The 27,995-nt window shown below is 38.1% G+C and overlaps 1 protein-coding gene across 1 annotated transcript; it reads right to left on the bottom strand.

The window, feature by feature from the left end:
- Positions 1 to 16: 16 nt before the first annotated feature.
- Pms2 (mismatch repair endonuclease PMS2) lies at positions 17 to 27,928 on the bottom strand. The gene is made up of 12 exons (XM_053782061.2): positions 27,882 to 27,928; positions 26,255 to 26,355; positions 25,326 to 25,485; positions 21,852 to 22,057; positions 17,776 to 17,915; positions 16,922 to 17,030; positions 15,207 to 15,297; positions 14,794 to 14,909; positions 13,838 to 14,002; positions 8,331 to 8,622; positions 6,781 to 7,778; positions 17 to 4,854 (listed from the first exon to the last, which is right to left on the bottom strand). Exons 1-12 carry the CDS (start codon positions 27,898 to 27,900, stop codon positions 4,288 to 4,290), a joined length of 2,964 nt encoding a protein of 987 aa, XP_053638036.2. The 5' UTR covers positions 27,901 to 27,928; the 3' UTR covers positions 17 to 4,287.
- Positions 27,929 to 27,995: the final 67 nt, after the last annotated feature.

Raw genomic sequence — 27,995 nt, forward strand, 5'->3', positions numbered from 1 at the left:
GGTAAAAGAAAAGCAATTAAAAATCTTCATAAAAAATTTTATTTCTAATAAAATACTTTACAAACATTAATAAATACAATTACCTGGAGTTTACCTGGAGAGAGTTTCGGGGGTCAACGCCCCCGCGGCCCGGTCTGTGACCAGGCCTCCTGGTGGATCAGCGCCTGATCAACCAGGCTGTTGCTGCTGGCTGCACGCAAACCAACGTACAAGCCACAGCGCGGCTGATCAGGAACTGACTTTGTACACATTCTTTAAATGCAGCACATTACATCAGATATACCTTCATATAATACAAGGTACTCATTACAGATATCTTCACAAACAAAATAATATACTGTACAGAATTATGCAGAGCAAATTTTGCCATGTATTCAGGAAGAGGGGCTGTTGAGGTGGTTTGGTCATTTAGTGAGAATGGAACAAAGTAGAATGACTTGGAGAGCGTATAAATCAGTAGGGTCAGGAAGGTGGGGTAGGGGGTCATCCCTGAAAAGGTTGGAGGGAGGGAGTAAAAGAGGTTTTGTGGGCGAGGGGCTTGGACTTCCAGCAAGCATGAGTGAGTGTGTTAGATAGGAGTGAATGGAGACGAATGGTTTTTGGGACCTGATGAGCTGTTGGAGTGTAAGCAGGGTAATATTTTGTGAAAGGATTCAGGAAAACCAGTTAGCTGGACTTGAGTCCTGGAAATGGGAAGTACAATGCCTACACTGTAAAGGAGGGGTTTGGGATGTTGGCAGCTTGGAGGGACATCTGAACTGTCGTATCTGAGCGCCTTTGCAAAGACAGTGATTATATATGAGTGATGGTGAAAGTGTTGAATGATGATGAAAGTTTTTTCTTTCTTTTTGGGTCACGCTGTTTCAGTGGGAAATGGCTGACATGTTAAAAAACAAATTCAGAAAGAAAATGAGAAACATTTATTTTGTATCAAAATATATCAGTTACATGAATTACATAATTTTGTTACCACAAATGTATAGATATATTAATTCCCTTAAATACTTTCATGCACTATTAATATATTTAATCAAAATTATCTTAAATTATAACATACTATTAATTAACAACTAAATTTGTCTGCAACTGCCAGTAGTAATTTTTATCTACCATGTTTAATGCAAAGGAAGGGGTAGCAGTAATGTTGAAGGATCAGTTATGGAAGGAGAAAAGAGATTATGAATGTGTAAATTCAAGAATTATGTGGATTAAAGTAAAGGTTGGATGTGAAAAGTGGGTCATAATAAGTGTGTATGCACCTGGAGAAGAGAGGAATGTAGAGGAGAGAGAGGGATTTTGGGAGATGTTAAGTGAATGTATAGGAGCCTTTGAACCAAGTGAGAGAGTCATTGTGGTAGGGGATCTGAATGCTAAAGTAGGAGAAACTTTTAGAGAGGGTGTGGTAGGTAAGTTTGGGGTGCCAGGTGTAAATGATAATGGGAGCCCTTTGATTGAACTTTGTATAGAAAGGGGTTTAGTTATAGGTAATACATATTTTAAGAAAAAGAGGATAAATAAGTATACAAGATATGATGTAGGGCAAAATGACAGTAGTTTGTTGGATTATGTATTGGTAGATAAAAGACTGTTGAGTAGACTTCAGGATGTACATGTTTATAGAGGGGCCACAGATATATCAGATCACTTTCTAGTTGTAGCTACACTGAGAGTAAAAGGTAGATGGGATACAAGGAGAATATAAGCATCAGGGAAGAGAGAGGTGAAGGTTTATAAACTAAAAGAGGAGGCAGTTAGGGTAAGATATAAACAGGTATTGGAGGATAGATGGGCTAATGAGAGCATAGGCAATGGGGTCGAAGAGGTATGGGGTAGGTTTAAAAATGTAGTGTTAGAGTGTTCAGCAGAAGTTTGTGGTTACAGGAAAGTGGGTGCAGGAGGGAAGAGGAGCGATTGGTGGAATGATGATGTAAAGAGAGTAGTAAGGGAGAAAAAGTTAGCATATGAGAAGTTTTTACAAAGTAGAAGTGATGTAAGGAGGGAAGAGTATATGGAGAAAAAGAGAGAGGTTAAGAGAGTGGTGAAGCAATGTAAAAAGAGAGCAAATGAGAGAGTGGGTGAAATGTTATCAACAAATTTTTGTTGAAAATAAGAAAAAGTTTTGGAGTGAGATTAACAAGTTAAGGAAGCCTAGAGAACAAATGGATTTGTCAGTTAAAAATAGGAGAGGAGAGTTATTAAATGGAGAGTTAGAGGTATTGGGAAGATGGAGGGAATATTTTGAGGAATTGTTAAATGTTGATGAAGATAGGGACGCTGTGATTTCATGTATAGGGCAAGGAGGAATAACATCTTGTAGGAGTGAGGAAGAGCCAGTTGTGAGTGTGGGGGAAGTTCGTGAGGCAGTAGGTAAAATGAAAGGGGGTAAGGCAGCCGGGATTGATGGGATAAAGATAGAAATGTTAAAAGCAGGTGGGGATATAGTTTTGGAGTGGTTGGTGCGATTATTTAATAAATGTATGGAAGAGGGTAAGGTACCTAGGGATTGGCAGAGAGCATGCATAGTTCCTTTGTATAAAGGCAAAGGGGACAAAAGAGAGTGCAAAAATTATAGGGGGATAAGTCTGTTGAGTATACCTGGTAAAGTGTATGGTAGAGTTATTATTGAAAGAATTAAGAGTAAGACAGAGAATAGGATAGCAGATGAACAAGGAGGCTTTAGGAAAGGTAGGGGGTGTGTGGACCAGGTGTTTACAGTGAAACATATAAGTGAACAGTATTTAGATAAGGCTAAAGAGGTCTTTGTGGCATTTATGGATTTGGAAAAGGCGTATGACAGGGTGGATAGGGGGGCAATGTGGCAGATGTTGCAGGTGTATGGTGTAGGAGGTAGGTTACTGAAAGCAGTGAAGAGTTTTTATGAGGATAGTGAGGCTCAAGTTAGAGTATGTAGGAAAGAGGGAGATTATTTCCCAGTAAAAGTAGGCCTTAGACAAGGATGTGTGATGTCACCGTGGTTGTTTAATATATTTATAGATGGGGTTGTAAGAGAAGTAAATGCGAGGGTCTTGGCAAGAGGTGTGGAGTTAAAAGATAAAGAATCACACATAAAGTGGGAGTTGTCACAGTTGCTCTTTGCTGATGACACTGTGCTCTTGGGAGATTCTGAAGAGAAGTTGCAGAGATTGGTGGATGAATTTGGTAGGGTGTGCAAAAGAAGAAAATTAAAAGTGAATACAGGAAAGAGTAAGGTTATGAGGATAACAAAAAGATTAGGTGATGAAAGATTGGATATCAGATTAGAGGGAGAGAGTATGGAGGAGGTGAATGTATTCAGATATTTGGGAGTGGACGTGTCAGCGGATGGGTCTATGAAAGATGAGGTAAATCATAGAATGATGAGGGGAAAAGGGTGAGTGGTGCACTTAGGAGTCTGTGGAGACAAAGAACTTTGTCCTTGGAGGCAAAGAAGGGAATGTATGAGAGTATAGTTTTACCAACGCTCTTATATGGGTGTGAAGCATGGGTGATGAATGTTGCAGTGAGGAGAAGGCTGGAGGCAGTGGAGATGTCATGTCTGAGGGCAATGTGTGGTGTGAATATAATGCAGAGAATTCGTAGTTTGGAAGTTAGGAGGAGGTGTGGGATTACCAAAACTGTTGTCCAGAGGGCTGAGGAAGGGTTGTTGAGGTGGTTTGGACATGTAGAGAGAATGGAGCGAAACAGAGTGACTTCAAGAGTGTATCAGTCTGTAGTGGAAGGAAGGCGGGGTAGGGGTCAGCCTAGGAAAGGTTGGAGGGAGGGGGTAAAGGAGGTTTTGTGTGCGAGGGGCTTGGACTTCCAGCAGGCATGTGTGAGCGTGTTTGATAGGAGTGAATGGAGACAAATGGTTTTTAATACTTGACATGCTGTTGGTGTGAGAGCAAAGTAACATTTATGAAGGGGTTCAGGGAAACCGGCAGGCCGGACTAGAGTCCTGGAGATGGGAAGTACAGTGCCTACACTCTGAAGGAGGGGTGTTAATGTTGCAGTTTAAAAACTGTAGTGTAAAGCACCCTTCTGGCAAGACAGTGATGGAGTGAATGATGGTGAAAGTTTTTCTTTTTCGGGCCACACTGCCTTGGTGGGAATCGGCCAGTGTGATAAAAAAAAAAAAAAAAAAAAAAAGTTTAATGCAATGAACTGAAATAAAAGTGCTTCTTTCCAAATAGCCTATTGAAACTATGAATTTAGATCCAAAACATATTTAATGCAAGAAGCAATTATGCTTATATAACAAATAATTACAGGAATTACAATTTCTAGTGTGCTAGGAAAGCCTCCAGTTTATCATCTTGGGGCTGCTATTATGTCAAGGTTGATAAGATGCCTCATTGTTGGTCGTCCATGTGGGCAGTTCCATGGTTGCTCAATTTCACCCATATGGCAGACAAGCTTTTTCATTTGTGAGTGTGTTAGTGCAGTACCAATCATTACCGACTGCCGACATGCTCTTGAAGCAAACATTGCCCTCACACGTGATGGCCGGCACATGATGCCAGGTGCATCTGAGAGCATGAAAATAAGCTCCTCAATGTCTTCCCTTCCAAATTCCCATCCACGGCTGAAAGGCATTGATACTAAAGAGATCCTGCGTCCAACTGGCTTTTCCTCATCCACCTTAAATTCAAACCCATTCTTCTTGAAGATCTCAATATTATCAAGCAAGATTGACTCATTCACTGCAGTCAGCTCAAGAGTCTGAGGAATGATAAGTCGTTGATTTTGAAGAGTACAAGTTTGTTGAAGTGTTTCAAAGTTATACTTCTCATCTGTGGCATGCTGGTCAATTATGAAAAGGTCTGACCCAAGGCACACAATAATGAAGCCTAAATTGAACTGGCCTAAAATTTTCATCTGAAAGGGAGGAAACAAATATGTTAAATATTCATAAATAAAAATATGTATATGGTAAATACACCTACCCTCCGACTTACGACCGAGTTCGGTTCCGAGAACATCACATTTTTGTAATGACTTTATTTTATTGTTTTATTTTGGTATTTCATGTTTTACTTTACTTTTTATGCTGTTAGTACTGTATTTTATACTGTAAGGTTTAGGATAAACACTGTGTACAACACAAATAGTTGTTTATTTCCGAGAAATTGGGCAAAAAAAAAAAACACGGTCGTAAGTCGAGTGGTCGTAAGTCGAGCAGGTTGTAAGTCGGATGGTAGGTGTACTACAGCAGGATAAAAAAATATATAAATATAGTGGAACCTCTGCTTACGAACTTAATCCGTTCTGTGACCTTCTTCGTATCCTGATTTGTTAGTACGCTGAGTTAGTTTTCCTCATTTAAATTAACTGAAAAGCCATTAATCCGTTCCGGCGGAATTCCTGCTTTCAGAGGCAGGAAAAATACACTTCAATATAATGCTAATATGAAAACTCGACGGCTTATTTAGCTATCATAACTGATCTAACATGGCATAATAAACAATATAAATAACATAGAAAAATGATATATACTCTAGAATGAACAAAATAGGCCATAATATGACGAGTGGAGGTGGCCATAACCCGCTCCCCCCGCATTGCTGTGATATTCACTGCCATCTAGTGATGGCCTTTCGAAGCTATCTATTATTATAATTATTATTATTATATATTATTATTACTATTATTATTATAATAATGGGGAAGCACTTGTGGGGGAGGAGATGGAATGTATTCAGGCTTAATTTAGGGAACTGGAACACAGATCAAACTCCCTAGATCAAGAGCCCCTCACCACGTACGTACTACTACTACTGTACTAAAAATAATAATTATTATAACAATAATAATAATAATAATACAATATAATAGTAATAACAATAATAACAGTAAGGAGAAACTTCAAAAGGCTGCCAGTAGTTGGTGCCACCATCAGCAAAACATTGGTAACCACTACCACTCTTCACCTGTCTAGACTTAAGTAGTCCATAAGTATTAAGTTAAGTCTGGCCAAAATGCCTTGGCATGATAGTGGCTTTCTTTGCTCCAGTCATATTATGATATGCAAATACACATTGTAACCTTTGCAAGAAAAATAAATATTTTATTTATTTATTTAAAGGAACCTCCCTTGAGGAGGAAGTACACATCCTGAAATTTCGTTCGTATCCAGAAGCAAAAAAATCGACCGAATGACGGTTCGTATCCTGAAAAGTTCGCAAGGTAGAGCATTCGTAAGCCGAGGTTCCACTGTACATTAATTTTGAATAGTTCTATAAGACATGATATCCATAAAAATTTATATATCATTCAGCAATTAGCATCAAATACCAATTTTCAGTTTTTTAAAAAGCTTGTCATGCAAAAATATTCCATACTACTTGTCACACACAAGAAACAATAAAACAGTTAATAATCAAACCTGCTGTGTTCCTTGTAACTAGATGTATTAACTTATTATATCTGACAGTATCTATCTACATGAGGCTCCACTTTGTTAATCGGAATGGAAGTTAATTATGGAATTAAGTTGCAGAAAATTTTCAACTTACTCTCTACAGAGAATATAAGAATCAGTAACTATGAAATTTATGGAATGTACTTGTAGCATTAAAATGACTAACTATAGAAATTCTACTTCTCACATACTGCCTTGGGATGGGATATTTACTCTACTAATCATATGAATGATACTGCATATCATATCTACAGTATACACGCAATTATAATTTTCTTGTGTCCCAAACATGTGTTGGCAATAAGCATAAAGCTATCTTGTTAGAATCTGAGTTCCAAGCTCATGTTAGGAAACATATATCATATCTGATACAGTATACGTACCTTTGCAAACATATCTTTTGAAATCTCTTTCCTGAGCTCATCTTCAGCAGTACTGTTGTCTGTTGGTGTTATTGAGGCATGAAACTTGCGTATAATATCTTTGTTTGTATCTGTTTGTTTTGAAGATGTGATTCTTTCCCTCAATGTTTCTAAACAGAAGCAAACTTGCTTTGACCTCCTATTCTCTGTATATTCACTTTCATCATAACCTTCACACAGTATTACTCTTTGAGAGTTATTCCCATTAGGAAACTTTCCCTCATTATTTTCAAAAACTTTGTTATCCATTAAAGATAAGTCTTCAACTACTGTCTCCACTTCCTCAACTTTATCATTGTAAGAGGACTCTGTTTGAATATTACCATTAGTGTCCCCATTTGATAAAGTTTTATCTTTACCAAGAAATCTTTTTCCTACACTAAACTGAGATTTTTTGGCAAGCAAACTGGTCAAGAACTCATTTGTTGCATTGTGAGCCTTTTTACTGCTTGAAGATGTTGGTAAAGACAGTGACCGAGAAAACTGTGAAAAACTTTTCTTCAAACCAATTTTTTTTGAATCCACACTTGTAATATAGGAAGTAGATCTTGCTTCTGACTCACTGTTGTTATTAAGTTTATGGTGATCAGAATCATAGGTTAAATGATTTTCATTAATTATAGAAATATCAGATGAATCATTATGGTCTTGAGTATCCTTGTCGCAAGAGTTATTTAATTTGCCCATAGTTTCCAGGCAAGCAACAGCCGAGTCATCACTCATTTCATTATCTACAAAATTAACACAATTTTCGTTACTATTCACCCCAGTGTTTTGAACTTCTTTTACAGTCTCTTCCTGAATACCATTTGTCCTTCTTTCCAAGTCTGACTCATTTAGAAGAGGCTGGATGCCCTCAATATTCATAGAAAGACGAGTAACTGGCGTGTCCTCAACACTGCAAGGAACCTCTGGTGCTTCCAATTTGCTTTTCTTCAGGAAAGACATTAACTTTGGTTCTGTTGACAAGAAACAGTCAAAATAACTTAAATCATTAATTAGTCAATACTACTCAAAACAAAATTTCTTAATGAAATGAAGTACTAAGTACAGTAGCACAGATGAACCACAGAATTTACATGCATCATAATGCATGTGATTCAGTTTTATGATTTTTGTGAAGAACACTTTTGTTTATAGTTTTGATTATTCACAATTTTCTTGGTCATTCTGTTCAATGCATGATCCCTAAACTGAAAACTAGACATTGGATTTCAATCAAAATGTGCCTATTCTTCCCATTGAATGTCAATATTAAGCAGAGTACAGCAATATTTAAAGAGATATGGCTAAAAAATATTTAAAAAGTGAATATTCCTATTATTGACATCACCTCCAGGTGCCCATCTCCCATAAATTACAAGGTTCAACCATATGGCACTAAGTTCAGTCAAGAAGATATGATAAGTCTCTAGCCACTCTTAAATATCTCAAATAACAAACATTTACTGAATGAGACTAATAGTCTGGTTACTAGTTTAATTTCATACAACAGCCATTTCTAGGCTTACGTTTGTTGGTGGGACTACTGATGGAAGATCCATAGCTGAGAGACCGTTTGAGAGCACCAAGGGGCACCGGAGATGCCTCGGGTGGAGGTGATCCCAGAAGCCTGCGACCAAACCTCTGACTAAGAGCAGACAGTTTCCCAGTACTCTCCCTGGTCGTACCCAATGGACTGGCAGCACTAGTGTTTGGACTACCAGAGGAATTGTTGTAAGAGTTGTTCATTGGTGAGCTCAGTGATGTATTTTGCATGTTGTATGTGGAGGGGATGTTCTCGTAAAGTTGAATCAAGGATGTCTGAGAAAGAAAATAGTTTAAATGGATCTAAAGTCTTTATAAATGACCCAGGTATACCAATGGCTAAGATAATTCACAAAACAGTTCCATTTATTAAGTTCAAGCATGGTTATAAATCTGAGCACTGTAAACATTCTATGGTTCTCCCATTAATCAATGGTTGGTTAAAGGATAATACAGTACACCAATAATAACAAAATAATTAAAGAATTTTGTTGTGCTCTGAATGTAAAACTTAATCATTCATTTTAAAGTCACAGGAGACACACAACAGCTACTTCATGAAAAAAATTACCAACACATTGTCACACATGCTATTGGCAGAAAACCATTCAGTCCCTCACATGCCAGCATCAGAACAACTTTCAGTTCCACACATAACCACTACCAGAATATCCTCCAGTCATATACACAACACCATCAGAAACACTCCTCACAATACAATCCCTCACATTCCACCATCAGAACACCTTTCAGTCACATACACCACCATTAGAAGACCTCCCAACAGTTTCTGACTTTTTTTTTTTTTTCAACAAGTCGGCCGTCTCCCACCGAGGCAGGGTGACCCAAACAAGAAAGAAAATCCCCAAAAAGAAAATACTTTCATCATCATTCAGCACTTTCACCACACTCACACATTATCACTGTTTTTGCAGAGGTGCTCAGAATACAACAGTTTAGAAGCATATACGTATAAAGATACACAACATATCCCTCCAAACTGCCAATATCCCAAACCCCTCCTTTAAAGTGCAGGCATTGTACTTCCCATTTCCAGGACTCAAGTCCGACTATATGAAAATAACCGGTTTCCCTGAATCCCTTCACTAAATATTACCCTGCTCACACTCCAACAGATTGTCAGGTCCCAAGTACCATTCGCCTCCATTTACTCCTATCTAACATGCTCACGCACGCTTGCTGGAAGTCCAAGCCCCTCGCCCATAAAACCTCCTTTACCCTCTCTCTCCAACCCTTTCGAGGACGACCCCTACCACGCCTTCCTTCCCCTATATAGATTTATATGCTTTCCATGTCATTCTACTTTGATCCATTCTCTCTAAATGACCAAACCACCTCAACAACCCCTCTTCTGCCCTCTGACTAATACTTTTATTAACTCCACACCTTTTCCTAATTTCCACACTCCGAATTTTCTGCATAATATTTACACCACACATTGCCCTTAGACATGACATCTGACATGCCACCATCAAAACACCCTTCAGTCTCCAACCTGTTCTCCCATTAGGGCAGCCAGTTTCATGTGAATTGCCTTTCATATATTTAACCTATATTTCTGTATAATTACCCAACAATAATGAAATTATAAAGTGTTGCTTATGTCTGGAAGTACAAGAGTGTACACCAAAATTTCAAGCTTGATTTTCACAGCACGGTAAAAAATGTGGAGGACAAGTTGCATTCCTACACATACACTACATCACAATACCTTTCACTTCTTCACATACCACAATTAAAATGCCTATTAGTCCCTCAAATACCATCGTAAGAACACCATTCAGTTCTGCACATAATGCCATTCAATCCTACACATATCACCATCAGCACATCTTCCCATGTAAGACACATTCATTCTGTCCTTTACCTTAATCCAGCCTTCTGTTTTTAAGTACATGTATCAGAATTCACCTTCCACAGACAATTTAAACTCCTTTTCACATGTCTGTATCACTGCAATCCATTTTTTTTTTTTACATTATTACAGATACAGTACAAAAACTCCCTCATTTATGTATCACAGAATCCTCTTTTTTTTTTTTTTTTAAAGTCGACTGTCTCCCACCGAGGCAGGGTGACCCAAAAAGAAAATCCCCAAAAATAAAATACTTTCATCATCATTCAACTCTTTCACCTCACTCACACATAATCACTGTTTTTGCAGAGGTGCTCAGAACACAACAGCTTAGAAGCATATACGTATAAAGATACACAACATTATTATTTTTTTTTTATTATCACACTGGCCGATTCCCACCAAGGCAGGGTGGCCCGAAAAAGAAAAACTTTCACCATCATTCACTCCATCACTGTCCTGCCAGAAGGGTGCTTTACACTACAGTTTTTAAACTGCAACATTAACACCCCTCCTTCAGAGTGCAGGCACTGTACTTCCCATCTCCAGGACTCAAGTCTGGCCTGCCGGTTTCCCTGAACCCCTTCATAAATGTTACTTTGCTCACACTCCAACAGCACGTCAAGTATTAAAAACCATTCGTCTCCATTCACTCCTATCAAACACGCTCACGTACGCCTGCTGGAAGTCCAAGGCCCTCGCACACAAAACCTCCTTTACCCCCTCCCTCCAACCTTTCCTAGGCCGACCCCTACCCCGCCTTCCTTCCACTACAGACTGATACACTCTTGAAGTCATTCTGTTTCGCTCCATTCTCTCTACATGTCCGAACCATCTCAACAACCCTTCCTCAGCCCTCTGGACACAGTTTTGGTAACCCCGCACCTCCTCCTAACTTCCAAACTATGAATTCTTTGCATTATATTCACACCACACATTGCCCTCAGACATGACATCTCCACTGCCTCCAGCCTTCTCCTCGCTGCAACATTCATCACCCATGCTTCACACCCATATAAGAGAGTTGGTAAAACTATACTCTCATACATTCCCCTCTTTGCCTCCAAGGACAAAGTTCTTTGTCTCCACAGACTCCTAAGTGCACCACTCACCCTTTTCCCCTCATCAGTTCTATGATTCACCTCATCCTTCATAGACCCATCCGCTGACACGTCCACTCCCAAATATCTGAATACATTTACCTCCTCCATACTCTCTCCCTCCAATCTGATATCCAATCTTTCATCACCTAATCTTTTTGTTATCCTCATAACCTTACTCTTTCCTGTATTCACTTTTAATTTTCTTCTTTTGCACACCCTACCAAATTCATCCACCAATCTCTGCAACTTCTCTTCAGAATCTCCAAAGAGCACAGTGTCATCAGCAAAGAGCAACTGTGACAACTCCCACTTTATGTGTGATTCTTTATCTTTTAACTCCACGCCTCTTGCCAAGACCCTCGCATTTACTTCTCTTACAACCCCATCTATAAATATATTAAACAACCACGGTGACATCACACATCCTTGTCTAAGGCCTACTTTTACTGGGAAATAATTTCCCTCTTTCCTACATACTCTAACTTGAGCCTCACTATCCTCGTAAAAACTTCACTGCTTTCAGTAACCTACCTCCTACACCATACACCTGCAACATCTGCCACATTGCCCCCCTATCCACCCTGTCATATGCCTTTTCCAAATCCATAAATGCCACAAAGACCTCTTTAGCCTTATCTAAATACTGTTCACTTATATGTTTCACTGTAAACACCTGGTCCACACACCCCCTACCTTTCCTAAAGCCTCCTTGTTCATGTGCTATCCTATTCTCCGTCTTACTTTTAATTCTTTCAATAATAACTCTACCATACACTTTACCAGGTATACTCAACAGACTTATCCCCCTATAATTTTTGCACTCTCTTTTGTCCCCTTTGCCTTTATACAAAGGAACTATGCATGCTCTCTGCCAATCCCTAGGTACCTTACCCTCTTCCATACATTTATTAAATAATTGCACCAACCACTCCAAAACTATATCCCCACCTGCTTTTAACATTTCTATCTTTATTCCATCAATCCCAGCTGCCTTACCCCCTTTCATTTTACCTAGTGCCTCATGAACTTCCCCCACACTCACAACTGGCTCTTCCTCACTCCTACAAGATGTTATTCCTCCTTGCCCTATACACGAAATCACAGCTTCCCTATCTTTATCAACATTTAACAATTCCTCAAAATATTCCCTCCATCTTCCCAATACCTCTAACTCTCCATTTAATAACTCTCCTCTCCTATTTTTAACTGACAAATCCATTTGTTTTCTAGGCTTCCTTAACTTGTTAATCTCACTCCAAAACTTTTTCTTATTTTCAACAAAATTTGTTGATAATATCTCACCCACTCTCATTTGCTCTCTTTTTACATTGCTTCACCACTCTCTTAACCTCTCTCTTTTTCTCCATATACTCTTCCCTCCTTGCATCACTTCTACTTTGTAAAAACTTCTCATATGCTAACTTTTTCTCCCTTACTACTCACTTTACATCATCATTCCACCAATCGCTCCTCTTCCCTCCCGCACCCACTTTCCTGTAACCACAAACTTCTGCTGAACACTCTAACACTACACAACATATCCCTCCAAACTGCCAATATCCCGAACCCCTTCTTTAGAGTGCAGGCATTGTACTTCCCATTTCCAGGATTCAAGTCCGGCTATATAAAAATAACCAGTTTCCCTGAATCCCTTCACTAAATATTACCCTGCTCACACTCCAACAGATCGTCAGGTCCCAAATACCATTTGTTTCCATTCACTCGTATCGAACAAGCTCACGCACGCCCGCTGGAAGTCCAAGCCCCTCGACAACAAAGCCTCCCTTACCCCTTCCTTCCAACCTTTTTGAGGATGACCCTTACCCTGCCTTCCTTCCCCTACAGATTTAAATGCTCTCTATGTCATTCTACTTTGATCCATTCTCTAAATGACCAAACCACCTCAACAACCTCTCTTCAGCCCTCCGACTAATACTTTTATTAACTCCACACCTTCTCCTAATTTCCACACTCCAAATTTTTTGCATAATATTTACACCACATATTGCCCTTAGACAGGACATCTCCACTGCCTCCAACTGCCTCCTCACTGCTGCATTCACAATCCAAGCTTCACACCCATATACTTTCATACATTCTCTTCTTTGCCTCCATAGATAATGTTTTTTTGCCTCCACATATACCTGAATGCGCCACTCACCTTTTTTCCCCTCATCAATTCTATGATTAACCTCATCCTTCATAAATCCATCCGCCAACACGTCAACTCCCAAGTATCCTCTCTTATCTACATTTATTCCCTTTGAACTCTTAACAATCCATGCTTTTTATAGTATTCCATCTTTTTCTTTCATAAGTTTCACATTCATAGGAAGAATTAAGGTAAAATCAAACACTCCAAATTGCCATCTGAAGCATACAAACTATATTATTCTTGGAGAAAACAAATTATTACCAATTATGTATTTTACATAATCAATAGACACTTGAAAAAATATTCTTTATGCAGGAAAATTTTTAATAAACTTCTAACCAATAAATGTTTTCCAACCTTAATGGTAGCTAACAGGATCTTTTCATTGTTGACAAGAATTTGCCGCTTGTCAGGTGTCACATTGATGTCTACGTCATCCTCTCTGAGTCGTATATTTAACATTACACAAGGAAACTGATGCCGGTTGTAGTGATGGTATACCTCATTAACCAGCTTCATCACCTAAAAACAAGTTGCATCCAATGTATATTATAGTGCAGAGGAAAAATACATATGATACTGTATATGATATATGGTACAGGCATACAATAATCATTTAATACTAGCCAAATACAGCATATGTAAAAAGAAGTTAGTTTAGAGCAATACATGGTAATGCCAGAGAACTAGTCTAAGTGGATGTGTCAGCTAGGACTGAATTACTGAACAGAGAAAAAATAACTATTATACATGTTTTTACTTTTTTAATTAACACATCGACCATTTCCCACCAAGGCAGGGTGGCCCGAAAAAGAAAAACTTTCATCATCATTCATTCCATCACTGTCTTGCCAGAGGCATGCTTACACTACAATTATACAACTGCAACACTAACACCCCTCCTTCAGAGTGCTGGCACTGTACTTCCTATCTCCAGGAATCAAGTACGGCCTGCCGGTTTCCCTGAATCCCTTCATAAGTGTTACCTTGCTTCCACTCCGACAGCACATCAAGTCCTAAAAACCATTTGTCTCCATTCGCTCCTATCTAACACGCTCACACACGCCTAACAAAAACTAATGCAAATACAGCATCACATAAATGCAAAATCTCATACTAATGAAAGATTCATACTATTCAGTGTTACACTACTGAATAAAAATAATCAAACTTGACACAGGCAAATTTCCCCACATGCAGATACTTCTACATTCATGATACAAGGCAGTATTTTTATTATGACAAACTACGTATGAAGTGGCAGCAGTCTATTGAGTCATTAGACTACTGACACTATGGAGGTCAGTACTCACTCTATTTGGGTCACATGGTCGAGAATTAATGAAATAGAACTGACGATCAGCTGCAGAGCGTCCTTGTCCATGGGCACATGAAGAAATATACCCTTCTAAGGTGAATAAAGTATTTCCTGTGTACAAGGAAAACAATTACTTTTTCCTTGCACTCACCAAAAGAAATTGGAATTAGTGAGAAACAGTACTGTTTATATCCTTTATGACTAAAGCCAAGTACATTACTGCAGGTATTATTATTATTATTATTATTATACTGCAATACATGTGTTAAACCTACACGAGTCATACAACACCGAGGGCAAAGTACAACATATCAATTATCTCTGGCAAGTAAATGAGCTGTTATCACATGCATTACATCACCAAATTAAAGCAAATTATCAGTCTGACCAACTAGTATGGTTGAATACCTTGGACAGTTCCATCAGTCACGTCCATCCCATACTCTGCCAAGACATCAGCCGAGGCAGTTTTTTGTTGGAACTCGAGCAAACTGGAAACCTGAACAAACATGAACAATATGGTAAATTAAATGTCTGGCAATTTATAATTACTGAAACTGCATTTTACTGACTCACACTGAATTAATAATTATGGGTAACTGATAAAATCAAATTTACTACAATATATTGATTGTAATTCCATACTAATTCTTGCCCTTTTTACCACAGGGATGGCACTAGAAGCTTTCTTGGGGTCCATGGTGACTTATTTTGCAGATACAAGCACTAAAAACACTGGGATAATGTGAAATGTACCGAATGTATGCGTAGATGCGACCGCACTGGCTGGCTTGTAAACACTGGCACTGAGGCCACACGTGGGACGCGTCCCGGATGAATCACATAAGGAGAGTTTTTTATCGTGAGGCGAGGCAAAATTTTCGCATTCAAATGCTTCGTATGGCGGATTTAACGTAACGCGATGCGTTCGTAAGGCGGGGGTCCACTGTATAATAATACTTAATTTAATAACACAAGGAAAAAGGGGACTGCATTTAATCAACTGTTGTCAATAAGCTGCACCTTCTCATCCCCCCTCTCCTTAACCTTTTAGTGCCTCCCATTTACATCTACATCACTGTTGCTCACGCAGACTATGTTTTAACACAGCTTCCTCAAATAAGCTGTGAGTGGTAAATTTTAGAAGTGCAAAACAAAATCCTATCCCCTACACAGTGCATGATGGGAAGAGCAAACCATGACCATGTGTTTGGTTAAAAATAGCAACTTTGAGGTGTTTTCTAGGGTGTTTTGTATAATTTTATTGGCTGTCTCTTGCTATCGACCAATAGAATGGAAAGTACGCTAATGAAATAGAGATGATTTTGGTAGGTTTCAGACCAGCAGTAGTTCGAAATAGGGTTCAAAGCGGCAGAAATGTTCATTTTGATAATTTTTATGATGGGTAAAGATAATTATAGTGAAAAACCCATCTGTTTTATGGGTTGTCATTAGGTCTGCTTCAATTACTGGGATGACTTGAACCATGATCAATTATTCTCGGTTATATTTTATTATCTGAAAAAAATAGGGTAAATCTTCAATTTTTTTTTTTTGGTGATGATGGATTCAAACTGGAGGGCAAGTATTATATAGGAGAGACCTGGGGACATGATTAATTGACAGGAAACATTACTTTAGTGGCTGGAATGTCTATAGTGTTTATTTTGAACTCTCCCTCTTTTTAAATTGGAATTCTTGAAAATTGCATAAAACTGGCTTAATTACCACCTTCTGTGTAAAAAAGCTAGGAATTCGGTTGAATTAAGCATTAGAAGTGACTTATAATAAGACTTAAAGTAGGTAAAATCACCAATGGGTAGAATACACTGAGACTGCCAACTTTATGCCTGAGTAATTCTGTAAGTTTTCCATCAAATTTCACATTTTCTTGTGTCAGTACCTTCAGAATAAGAATCTCTAGTTTCAGGAGATAAAATTATTATTATTATTCCTCTTTAAATTTTTTATTTTTTTTTTTAATTTTGGGGGCCGTGGCAGCGAAAGGGTTAAGTACAGGTATTATATTTTTAACTGCTTTACTTAAAATATTTCACACTGCTCTTCATAACCATTTTCCACTGCGCTTTATCACTTACTCATCCAAATACCAGACTGCCTACCTGTCTAGCTCCAAAAACTGAAGAGATGTTGTCTTTTACAGTAGGATGTCCACTTGTTGATACTACAACAGTTTTCTTGCCCTTACCATCATGATTTGTGCATGTTATCCTATTGGAAAAAATGTATATATGTACTAATACAGTAAATAAATGCATTGGTGGGAGACAACTAGCATGAAAAAAAATGCATGCTTGTATTAATATAATCTTTTCACCTATCTGTGGGGGTGTGAATAGCAGTGAAATAAGGGCAAGAATGGTGTATCATTTTAGTGAGAAAGGGATGACAGACCCTAATGAAATGATGATGAATAAGAGCTTAAATATATATTTTTAAGACAATGAACATCTCCCAATGAGGCAGGATGACAAAAAAAAAAAAAATTACCATCATTCATTCAATAGCCTTCTTGCCAGAAGCATGCAGACATCACAATTCAAATAATTCTCTGAAGTGTGACATCCCCACCCCTCCCTCAGGGTGCAAGCATTGTACTTTCCACCTCCAGGACTCAAGTCTGACTAACTGAATTTTAATCAGGTAAGCTGGACTCAAAGCTTGTGAAGAAATTAAATATTACTTCTTTATAAAATTTTAAAGCAAAAACAATAATCCTTAGGACACATATACAGTACAGTATTTAAATTTGCCTTAGCATACAGTGAATTATGTAATTAAAACATACATTAATTATGAAAGACACCAAAACAAGTTGGAAATATGTAACCCTACAGTAAAAAACAATATACACATAGTACTATACTGCTAATCTGCTAAATTTTAATTTAAAGGGCCTAGTAACGATTTACTTTTTAAAGATGCTAATGTCAATAATCTGGAAAAAAAATCTCACCTTACTCCAGTAGATATTAAACAGTAAGAGTAGAGAATCTGGATCATTTTACCGAACTCCTTCTTGATATTGCGTTGAAACTCCTTATGTCGCACTGGCAGTGTAGAAAAGAGTCCCTGCAGCGAGACTGTTGTGCCAACCTGAGGACACAAGCACCCCGGTTAGGACAATATATTAGTAGTAGTAGGTTGGTAGACAGCAACCACCCAGGGAAGTACTACCGTCCTGCCAGATGACTGTGAAACAAAAACCTGTAACTGTTTTGCATGATGGTAGGATTGCTGGTTTCTTTTTCTGTCTCATAAACACGCTAAGATAACAGGGATATCTTGCTACTCCTACTTACACTTTGGTCACACTTCATAGACACGCACATGCATATATATATATATACATACATCTAGGTTTTTCTCCTTTTTCTAAATAGCTCTTGTTCTTTTTATTTCTTCTATTGTCCATGGGGAAGTGGAAAAGAATCTTTCCTCCGTAAGCCATGCGTGTCGTATGAGGCGACTAAAATGCCGGGAGCAATGGGCTAGTAACCCCTTCTCCTGTATACAATTACTAAAAAAGAGAAGAAGAAAAACTTTATAAAACTGGGTTGCTTAAATGTACGTGGATGTAGTGCGGATGACAAGAAACAGATGATTGCTGATGTTATGAATGAAAAGAAGTTGGATGTCCTGGCCCTAAGCGAAACAAAGCTGAAGGGGGTAGGAGAGTTTCAGTGGGGGGAAATAAATGGGATTAAATCTGGAGTATCTGAGAGAGTTAGAGCAAAGGAAGGGGTAGCAGTAATGTTAAATGATCAGTTATGGAAGGAGAAAAGAGAATATGAATGTGTAAATTCAAGAATTATGTGGATTAAAGTAAAGGTTGGATGCGAGAAGTGGGTCATAATAAGCGTGTATGCACCTGGAGAAGAGAGGAATGCAGAGGAGAGAGAGAGATTTTGGGAGATGTTAAGTGAATGTATAGGAGCCTTTGAACCAAGTGAGAGAGTAATTGTGGTAGGGGACTTGAATGCTAAAGTAGGAGAAACTTTTAGAGAGGGTGTGGTAGGTAAGTTTGGGGTGCCAGGTGTAAATGATAATGGGAGCCCTTTGATTGAACTTTGTATAGAAAGGGGTTTAGTTATAGGTAATACATATTTTAAGAAAAAGAGGATAAATAAGTATACACGATATGATGTAGGGCGAAATGACAGTAGTTTGTTGGATTATGTATTGGTAGATAAAAGACTGTTGAGTAGACTTCAGGATGTACATGTTTATAGAGGGGCCACAGATATATCAGATCACTTTCTAGTTGTAGCTACACTGAGAGTAAAAGGTAGATGGGATACAAGGAGAATAGAAGCATCAGGGAAGAGAGAGGTAAAGGTTTATAAACTAAAAGAGGAGGCAGTTAGGGTAAGATATAAACAGCTATTGGAGGATAGATGGGCTAATGAGAGCATAGGCAATGGGGTCGAAGAGGTATGGGGTAGGTTTAAAAATGTAGTGTTAGAGTGTTCAGCAGAAGTTTGTGGTTACAGGAAAGTGGGTGCAGGAGGGAAGAGGAGCGATTGGTGGAATGATGATGTAAAGAGAGTAGTAAGGGAGAAAAAGTTAGCATATGAGAAGTTTTTACAAAGTAGAAGTGATGCAAGGAGGGAAGAGTATATGGAGAAAAAGAGAGAAGTTAAGAGAGTGGTGAAGCAATGTAAAAAGAGAGCAAATGAGAGAGTGGGTGAGATGTTATCAACAAATTTTGTTGAAAATAAGAAAAAGTTTTGGAGTGAGATTAACAAGTTAAGAAAGCCTAGAGAACAAATGGATTTGTCAGTTAAAAATAGGAGAGGAGAGTTATTAAATGGAGAGTTAGAGGTATTGGGAAGATGGAAGGAATATTTTGAGGAATTGTTAAATGTTGATGAAGATAGGGAAGCTGTGATTTCGTGTATAGGGCAAGGAGGAATAACATCTTGTAGGAGTGAGGAAGAGTCAGTTGTGAGTGTGGGGGAAGTTCGTGAGGCAGTAGGTAAAATGAAAGGGGGTAAGGCAGCCGGGATTGATGGGATAAAGATAGAAATGTTAAAAGCAGGTGGGGATATAGTTTTGGAGTGGTTGGTGCAATTATTTAATAAATGTATGGAAGAGGGTAAGGTACCTAGGGATTGGCAGAGAGCATGCATAGTTCCTTTGTATAAAGGCAAAGGGGATAAAAGAGAGTGCAAAAATTATAGGGGGATAAGTCTGTTGAGTGTACCTGGTAAAGTGTATGGTAGAGTTATAATTGAAAGAATTAAGAGTAAGACGGAGAATAGGATAGCAGATGAACAAGGAGGCTTTAGGAAAGGTAGGGGGTGTGTGGACCAGGTGTTTACAGTGAAACATATAAGTGAACAGTATTTAGATAAGGCTAAAGAGGTCTTTGTGGCATTTATGGATTTGGAAAAGGCGTATGACAGGGTGGATAGGGGGGCAATGTGGCAGATGTTGCAAGTGTATGGTGTAGGAGGTAGGTTACTGAAAGCAGTGAAGAGTTTTTACGAGGATAGTGAGGCTCAAGTTAGAGTATGTAGGAAAGAGGGGAATTTTTTCCCAGTAAAAGTAGGCCTTAGACAAGGATGTGTGATGTCACCGTGGTTGTTTAATATATTTATAGATGGGGTTGTAAGAGAAGTAAATGCGAGGGTCTTGGCAAGAGGCGTGGAGTTAAAAGATAAAGAATCACACACAAAGTGGGAGTTGTCACAGCTGCTCTTTGCTGATGACACTGTGCTCTTGGGAGATTCTGAAGAGAAGTTGCAGAGATTGGTGGATGAATTTGGTAGGGTGTGCAAAAGAAGAAAATTAAAGGTGAATACAGGAAAGAGTAAGGTTATGAGGATAACAAAAAGATTAGGTGATGAAAGATTGAATATCAGATTGGAGGGAGAGAGTATGGAGGAGGTGAACGTATTCAGATATTTGGGAGTGGACGTGTCAGCGGATGGGTCTATGAAAGATGAGGTGAATCATAGAATTGATGAGGGAAAAAGAGTGAGTGGTGCACTTAGGAGTCTGTGGAGACAAAGAACTTTGTCCTTGGAGGCAAAGAGGGGAATGTATGAGAGTATAGTTTTACCAACGCTCTTATATGGGTGTGAAGCGTGGGTGATGAATGTTGCAGCGAGGAGAAGGCTGGAGGCAGTGGAGATGTCATGTCTGAGGGCAATGTGTGGTGTGAATATAATGCAGAGAATTCGTAGTTTGGAAGTTAGGAGGAGGTGCGGGATTACCAAAACTGTTGTCCAGAGGGCTGAGGAAGGGTTGTTGAGGTGGTTCGGACATGTAGAGAGAATGGAGCGAAACAGAATGACTTCAAGAGTGTATCAGTCTGTAGTGGAAGGAAGGCGGGGTAGGGGTCGGCCTAGGAAGGGTTGGAGGGAGGGGGTAAAGGAGGTTTTGTGTGCGAGGGGCTTGGACTTCCAGCAGGCATGCGAGAGCGTGTTTGATAGGAGTGAATGGAGACAAATGGTTTTTAATACTTGACGTGCTGTTGGAGTGTGAGCAAAGTAACATTTATGAAGGGATTCAGGGAAACCGGCAGGCCGGACTTGAGTCCTGGAGATGGGAAGTACAGTGCCTGCACTCTGAAGGAGGGGTGTTAATGTTGCAGTTTAAAAACTGTAGTGTAAAGCACCCTTCTGGCAAGACAGTGATGGAGTGAATGATGGTGAAAGTTTTTCTTTTTCGGGCCACCCTGCCTTGGTGGGAATCGGCCGGTGTGATAATAAAATAATAAAAAATATAATTATTTCCATTAGCACCACTTAGAATAACATTCAATACTGATTAATTCACGAGTTACTCCCAACTTAGAAATGAAGACTGAATGACACTCCAGTCTGGCCTCATCTATTTTCATTTTGAATTTGTGAGGTGCTTGTGAATTAGTCAAGCTATGGTACTGATGGTACTTCTTCCTACTGATTTTTGATAATTATGCAAATTTAAATAAAAAGTACTGTAATATCAATATGACATTCTATGACCTCAAACATTTATCTTTTAATTTATAAACATATTAAAAATTAACATTCCACTAACCTGCCTTGACACTGCCATTTTGGTTAAAAGTTTTCCATTGTGATCATACTCCAGCTTTGTCCCGACCTCTTGACTGAAGTGGCGTGTTATTATAGCGAGGTCACTGAGAGCACATAGTGAACTGAGAGCCTCACCACGAAAACCATAGGTCTTCACTCCAACTAGGTCACCAAAATCTTGAAGCTTTGAAGTATGGTGTTTTAAAGCTGTAAATGATAAGGAGACAATTTCCTTATTTGTCTGTCTATATATCTACCTGGCATGTTATAATAATATCAGGTCACAAACAGAAAACTGAAAAAAAAAAAATTGTCACTTTCTCATATTACTGGCCCAGGATAAATAAGATACTTGCAACACTGGGGTATCTTCATTATAAAGATGTTTCACCAGCCAGTGGCTTTATCAATACAGAGGTTATTTTAAGGTGTTAAAACTGGAGACTGTTGCCAAGACTTTTGCTATTATTAGCACATTATTGTTTTTAAGAGAATTATTACATTTAGTTTGCCTTTATTAACCCCTTGACTGTCGCAACCCCCAATCCTGAGGTGTCTCCTGGTGTTGCAAATTTCAAAAAAAAAAAAAAAAAAAAATTATTTTTCTTATGAAATGATAGAGAATCTTTTCCTGATTGTAATGACACCAAAAAAAAAAAACGAAATTTGATGGAAAACTGACGGAATTATGCTCTCACGAAGTTAGCGACCTCGGCAATATTTACAAATCGGTGATTTCGCCCACTTTGAGCCCTATTTTCGGCTAATTCCGTTGTTCCAGTCGACCAAACTCACAGCTATTTCTTTAGAACTCCATTTTTTCTATCGATTGAGTACAAGAAACTGCCCATTTACCGATTGCAACTACCCAATAATGTGGTAAAAAATTTGCAATTTGGCCAATTTCACGAAAATTAAAAAATACGACAATTTCAAAATAAGATTCAGAATGAACAATGCAGACATTCCTGGCTCTAAAATAACATTTTCTTTGTTTATCAGTCATATCTCCAGGCCCCTCTGATATTACTCTTGCTTTCTATTTTGAATGTTTATTCAAACAAAAAATAGAAGACTTACTATTATGCAGACTACTGCAATACTGTAATAATTGTATAAATAACATCAACCCATTCATGACTGCATATTAGAATGGCTAGTTGGACATTTATTGGACAATGACATCATTTGTTTACTTTTGAACAATGGCAAAAATCAAACATTTCCCCTACTTTGAGCTCCATTTCCAGGTTCTTTTTTTTTTTTTTTTCAACAAGTTGGCCATCTCCCACCAAGGCAGGGTGACCCAAAAAAGAAAGAAAATCCCCAAAAAGAAAATACTTTCATCATCATTCAACACTTTCACCACACTCGCACATTATCACTGTTTTTGCAGAGGTGCTCAGAATACAACAGTCTAGAAGCATACACATATAAAGATATACAACATATCCCTCCAAACTGCCAATATCCCAAACCCCTCCTTTAAAGTGCAGGCATTGTACTTCCCATTTCCAGGACTCAAGTCCGACTATATGAAAATAACCGGTTTCCCTGAATCCCTTCACTAAATATTACCCTGCTCACACTCCAACAGATCGTCAGGTTCTTTTTATAGTAAAATAATCAAAATCACCTCTATTTCTATATGTTTTCCATTCTATCAAATGAGACCAAGAAAGCGAGAATACAACCATAAATACTATACGAAAATAGACCACAAAGTCGGCATTTTAATTAAAAAAAAAAACGGTCGGAGTTTTTTTTTCTCATTATGCACTGCGCGCTCCAGGATTTTTTTTATATGGTGCACACTGACCACACAGACCCATTCTCTCACAAGTGGGCCTACCAGCTTTCTCCTGCTTGATTTGAAGCCGCTAGAATTTATGAGTATATATACGTCAAACACTGTACCTCGTAAGACGTATATATACAGCCGCGACAGTCAAAGGGTTAATATTAGTCTGAGTAGCTGACACACACCACTGAAGATAACTCCACCATTGTCCATTTCGATACATCCATTAATGGGAATGGCTCATGGAATGAGCTATTCCCATGAATGGATCTTCCTGAATGTCCTGCTCTATTTCTGCAGCATTGCAAACTCCCGATGATGTGTTGATTGTAACACGAAAGGCCTAGAGATACCATTCAACATCCCTTGTGGTTATTTTGCACCTGTACCTGAATAAACTTACTAACACCTCTCAACAGCCAGGTAATGACAATTTGCTTTTCACTACTAATTTAATATTTATAATTACAGTATTCCTAGGTAGTAGGTTGGTAGACAGCAACCGCCCAGGTAGGTACTACTGTCCTGCCAAGTGAATGTAAAACTGAAGCCTGTAACTGTTTTACACGATGGTAGGATTGCTGGTGTCTTTTTTTTTCTGTCTCATAAACATGCAAGATTTCAGGTACGTCTTGCTACTTCTACTTACACTTAGGTCACACTACACATACATGTACAAGCATATATATACACACATACCCCTCTGGGTTTTCTGATATTTTCTTTCTAGTTCTTGTTGTTTATTTCCTCTTACCTCCATGGGGAAGTGGAACAGAATTCTTCCTCCATAAGCCATGCGTGTTGTAAGAGGCGACTAAAATGCCGGGAGCAAGGGGCTAGTAACCTCTTCTCCTGTATATATTACTAAATGCAAAAGGAGAAACTTTCGTTTTTTCCTTTTGGGCCACCCCGCCTCGGTGGGATACAGACGGTGTGTTGAAAGAAAGAATTACAGTATTGTTATTGAGTAATGAATATTAAACGTAGAATCCATTTTGTTATTCAATAACAATTTAATATTGTGGAATATATAATATATTCTTATATAGTATTGGGATATATGATAAGTTGGCAATACTGAGATGAGTGTTTACTCTAATTGATGTGTATTATTTTATGTTGATAAATGATGATATATGATCAACTTTATTTCTACAAAGCTTGGTTTATAATTGATTTGGGAAAAAAGTGACATTAATGACATATTTTACAGAAATTCTCTGGTTTTGGAGAGCATTTCAGGCTACCTTAAAATATTCTTAGACTGTGTTAGTAAGTTTATTTACGTATAGGTACACAGAAATACAGTTACACAAATTATCATACATAGCGATATATGTGTAAATTAACTAGGAAAACCCAGAAATGTGAGACAAAGTAACTTATTTCCATTGGGATCATTATAATTGTGTTATTTTTTCACTAAATTCCTTTTGCTATGTACAGCCACTGGTGCGTGTGTAGTAACCTCATAATTTTTTGGTAAACATAGAATGTAGAATCAGAAAACCTCAAACTGTATTCCTATGTTTTACTTGGGTTCATTTTATACAATTTCTCTTTATGCGGCAAGGACCTGGAACACATCTTTGGCATAGAGTGAGAGACACTTGTATTTTGCAAGTTCCTTAATCTTAAAATTGAAGAATGTAGCCTCTGACAATTTTTACATACTCAGGCCTTCAAAATCACATTCTTCTACTCCTTTTCCATTATCTGAGACTTCCAGGAGTGTAGTACCATGATCCCGAAGACGCACCTCTATGCTGGTAGCACTAGCATCTAGACTGTTTTCCACCAACTCTTTCACAGCTGTGGCAAGTGTTAGCACAACCTGAAAAGTAGGAGTAATTATACCAACTAACAAATAAATCTGCATATTTAACAGACACTATTATTCAAATTTATATACGTATACTGTGAACAAGCCATCATTTGTCTGTAGTCAAAACAGCTTATGAATTACCTCTATGGTGTTATTAGTCTCATAAGTACAGTACTTATAAATGCTTAATCATGCACCAGTTTACGGTTAAATGGGAAAAACGTCAACAATAACAAACACTCATATTTATATAATAGATTGCTTTTATAGAAAAGTTCCATTACACTGACAAAAACCTATGCATGCTTCCATGTACATGAGCTCAATTTACAGACGAATTAGATAACTAAAAGAAGTTTTAATTGATTTAAAGATGAATGAGCTTGCAGAAATCTAATTCACAAGTGGAATAGTCTTGCAAACTTTGTAGAACATTTATTTTTGTGCAATCAAGGTTTCAGTGACAAATCTTCAGGATTCATTTCCGGATTATGACGTATTATGTCACAGTTGATAGGCTATTGTTTCAAGCCTATCAACTGCAGATGGGTAATTAAAGCTGCAATTCATCTGTACACTTATATAATGAATACATATTGTAATTCATCTGTACACATATATAATGAATACATACTGTAATCTCAATAAAGGGACTAAACAAATACTCAGTAAACAAATACTGAGCTATGTACACCTCTTATGCACAGTATATACCATTAACCACAAGTTAGGAAGTTGGCATTACAACAGTACCTAAATCAATGAGCAATGAGCTTACCTGACCAGAGCAGATGCGATGAACAGTAGTCTTATCAATAGCTTTAATACACTTGGCTGCTTCTGAGGCTCCTGCCACCTCAGTGACCTCATCCCCAACTTCTGAAATAATCAAGTAGTACTATAATGTGTGCCTAGACACCATAATAATAATACAGCCTCTCTGCACTAAACGACAAAGTTCCGTTCCTAATACCGCGTCAGTAAACGAATTCATCACTAAGTGAGGAGCAAACTATAATGGCAGTGGGTTTATGTCAACCATCGTTGATATTGCTTTAATGTCACTGTTGCATAATTTATAATATTTTTAGTGTATTTTAAATGTTTATACAGTATTGTACTGTATATTGTAATAAACAGAATAGAGGAAATCAGCTTTAATATACATTATTTAGGTGTGCATACTGGACAGAGAGCCTGTCGTAAGTCCTAGTCGTTGGTAAACGAGTATGTCGCTAAGTGAGGAGAGGCTGTAATAATCTTTATTTCTATAAGTACATGTACAAGGTATAAAGGCCTAGCTGACAGCATTGACATGTACTACTCTATAGCAAGCCCCTTATTATGCAGAACATTTCAGAAAAATTATGTCAATTTTGTCCCCAGGATGTGACCCACACTAGTCGACTAACACCCAGGTACCTATTTTACTGTTAGGCGAACAGGGACAGCAGGTGTCTTAAGGAAATACGTCCTAATGTTTCCACCCGTACCAGGGATCTAATTCTATTGCTTCTCTATGGGAAAATGAAACAGAGTTCTTCCTCCATAAGCCATGTATTTCGTAAGAGGTGACTAAAATGCTGGGAGCAAGGGGCTAGTAACTCCTTCTCCTCTATATATTACTAAATGTAATAGGAGAAACTTTCGTTTTTCCTTTTGTGCCGTCCCACCTCGGTGGGATATGGCCGGTTTGTTGAAAGTATGTATGTATAACCTAGGATAAGACAATAAAATCAAATAATATTATTTCTATTGGGGTCCTCAGTATTATGATCACTGGGCTGCATTAAACCCATGGGAGTTACACAGTACCTGGGAAATGGGCAGTAATTATATTCAATCCAAGGAAGGGGAGGTGTGATTTAATTCCTTGGATCAAGAACTTTACACCAGCAAAAGGTACCTACAGAAAGGGAGGAGAGCGATTTCTTGTATATCCAACACACATGTAATTTGATATGATCCTATCTTTAATATTAATATAAATAACAGAACTTACCTTACCCCTGGTATATCTCCTTTTATTATAACTACTTTTCACATAGATTACCTATTTAAACTTTTAAATATAAATAATACTTATCACAAGGACCCCAATGGAAATAAGTTACTTTGACTTTTTTGGGTTATCCTAGGTAATGTACACATATGCTACTATGTATGATAATCAATATAACAGTATTTATGTATACCTGTACCTGAATAAACTGACTTAGCATCAATAGTGTGAAATATTTACAAATCAAACATCGACATAAAGCTGCACATGACCTGCTGTACATCAATCACTCACTGATTCACCTCACACTGAATCACTCTAAGAAAACACAGCTTGAAACTCTCCATATACACACATCTTATACAGAAAGTATTAATAAAAGACCAAATATAAGAACAATAACCCGCAGCATCCCCCGCCATCCTCGACCACTGTCACTGTTGCCAAGACTTACGCTATTATTAGCACATTATTGTTTTTATGAAAATTATTACATTTAGTTTGCTTTTATTAATAT

The sequence above is a fragment of the Cherax quadricarinatus genome, chromosome 30, assembly GCF_038502225.1.
Source record: "Cherax quadricarinatus isolate ZL_2023a chromosome 30, ASM3850222v1, whole genome shotgun sequence".
Taxonomy (NCBI): domain Eukaryota; kingdom Metazoa; phylum Arthropoda; class Malacostraca; order Decapoda; family Parastacidae; genus Cherax; species Cherax quadricarinatus.

Coding starts and splice junctions, on each gene's coding strand:
- Pms2 (XM_053782061.2), bottom strand. Junction 14,910..15,206: donor GACTGATGGAACTGTCCAAG/GTATTCAACCAT, acceptor CCTTGTACACAG/GAAATACTTTATTCACCTTA. Junction 4,855..6,780: donor CAAAAGATATGTTTGCAAAG/GTACGTATACTG, acceptor CCTCCCTTTCAG/ATGAAAATTTTAGGCCAGTT.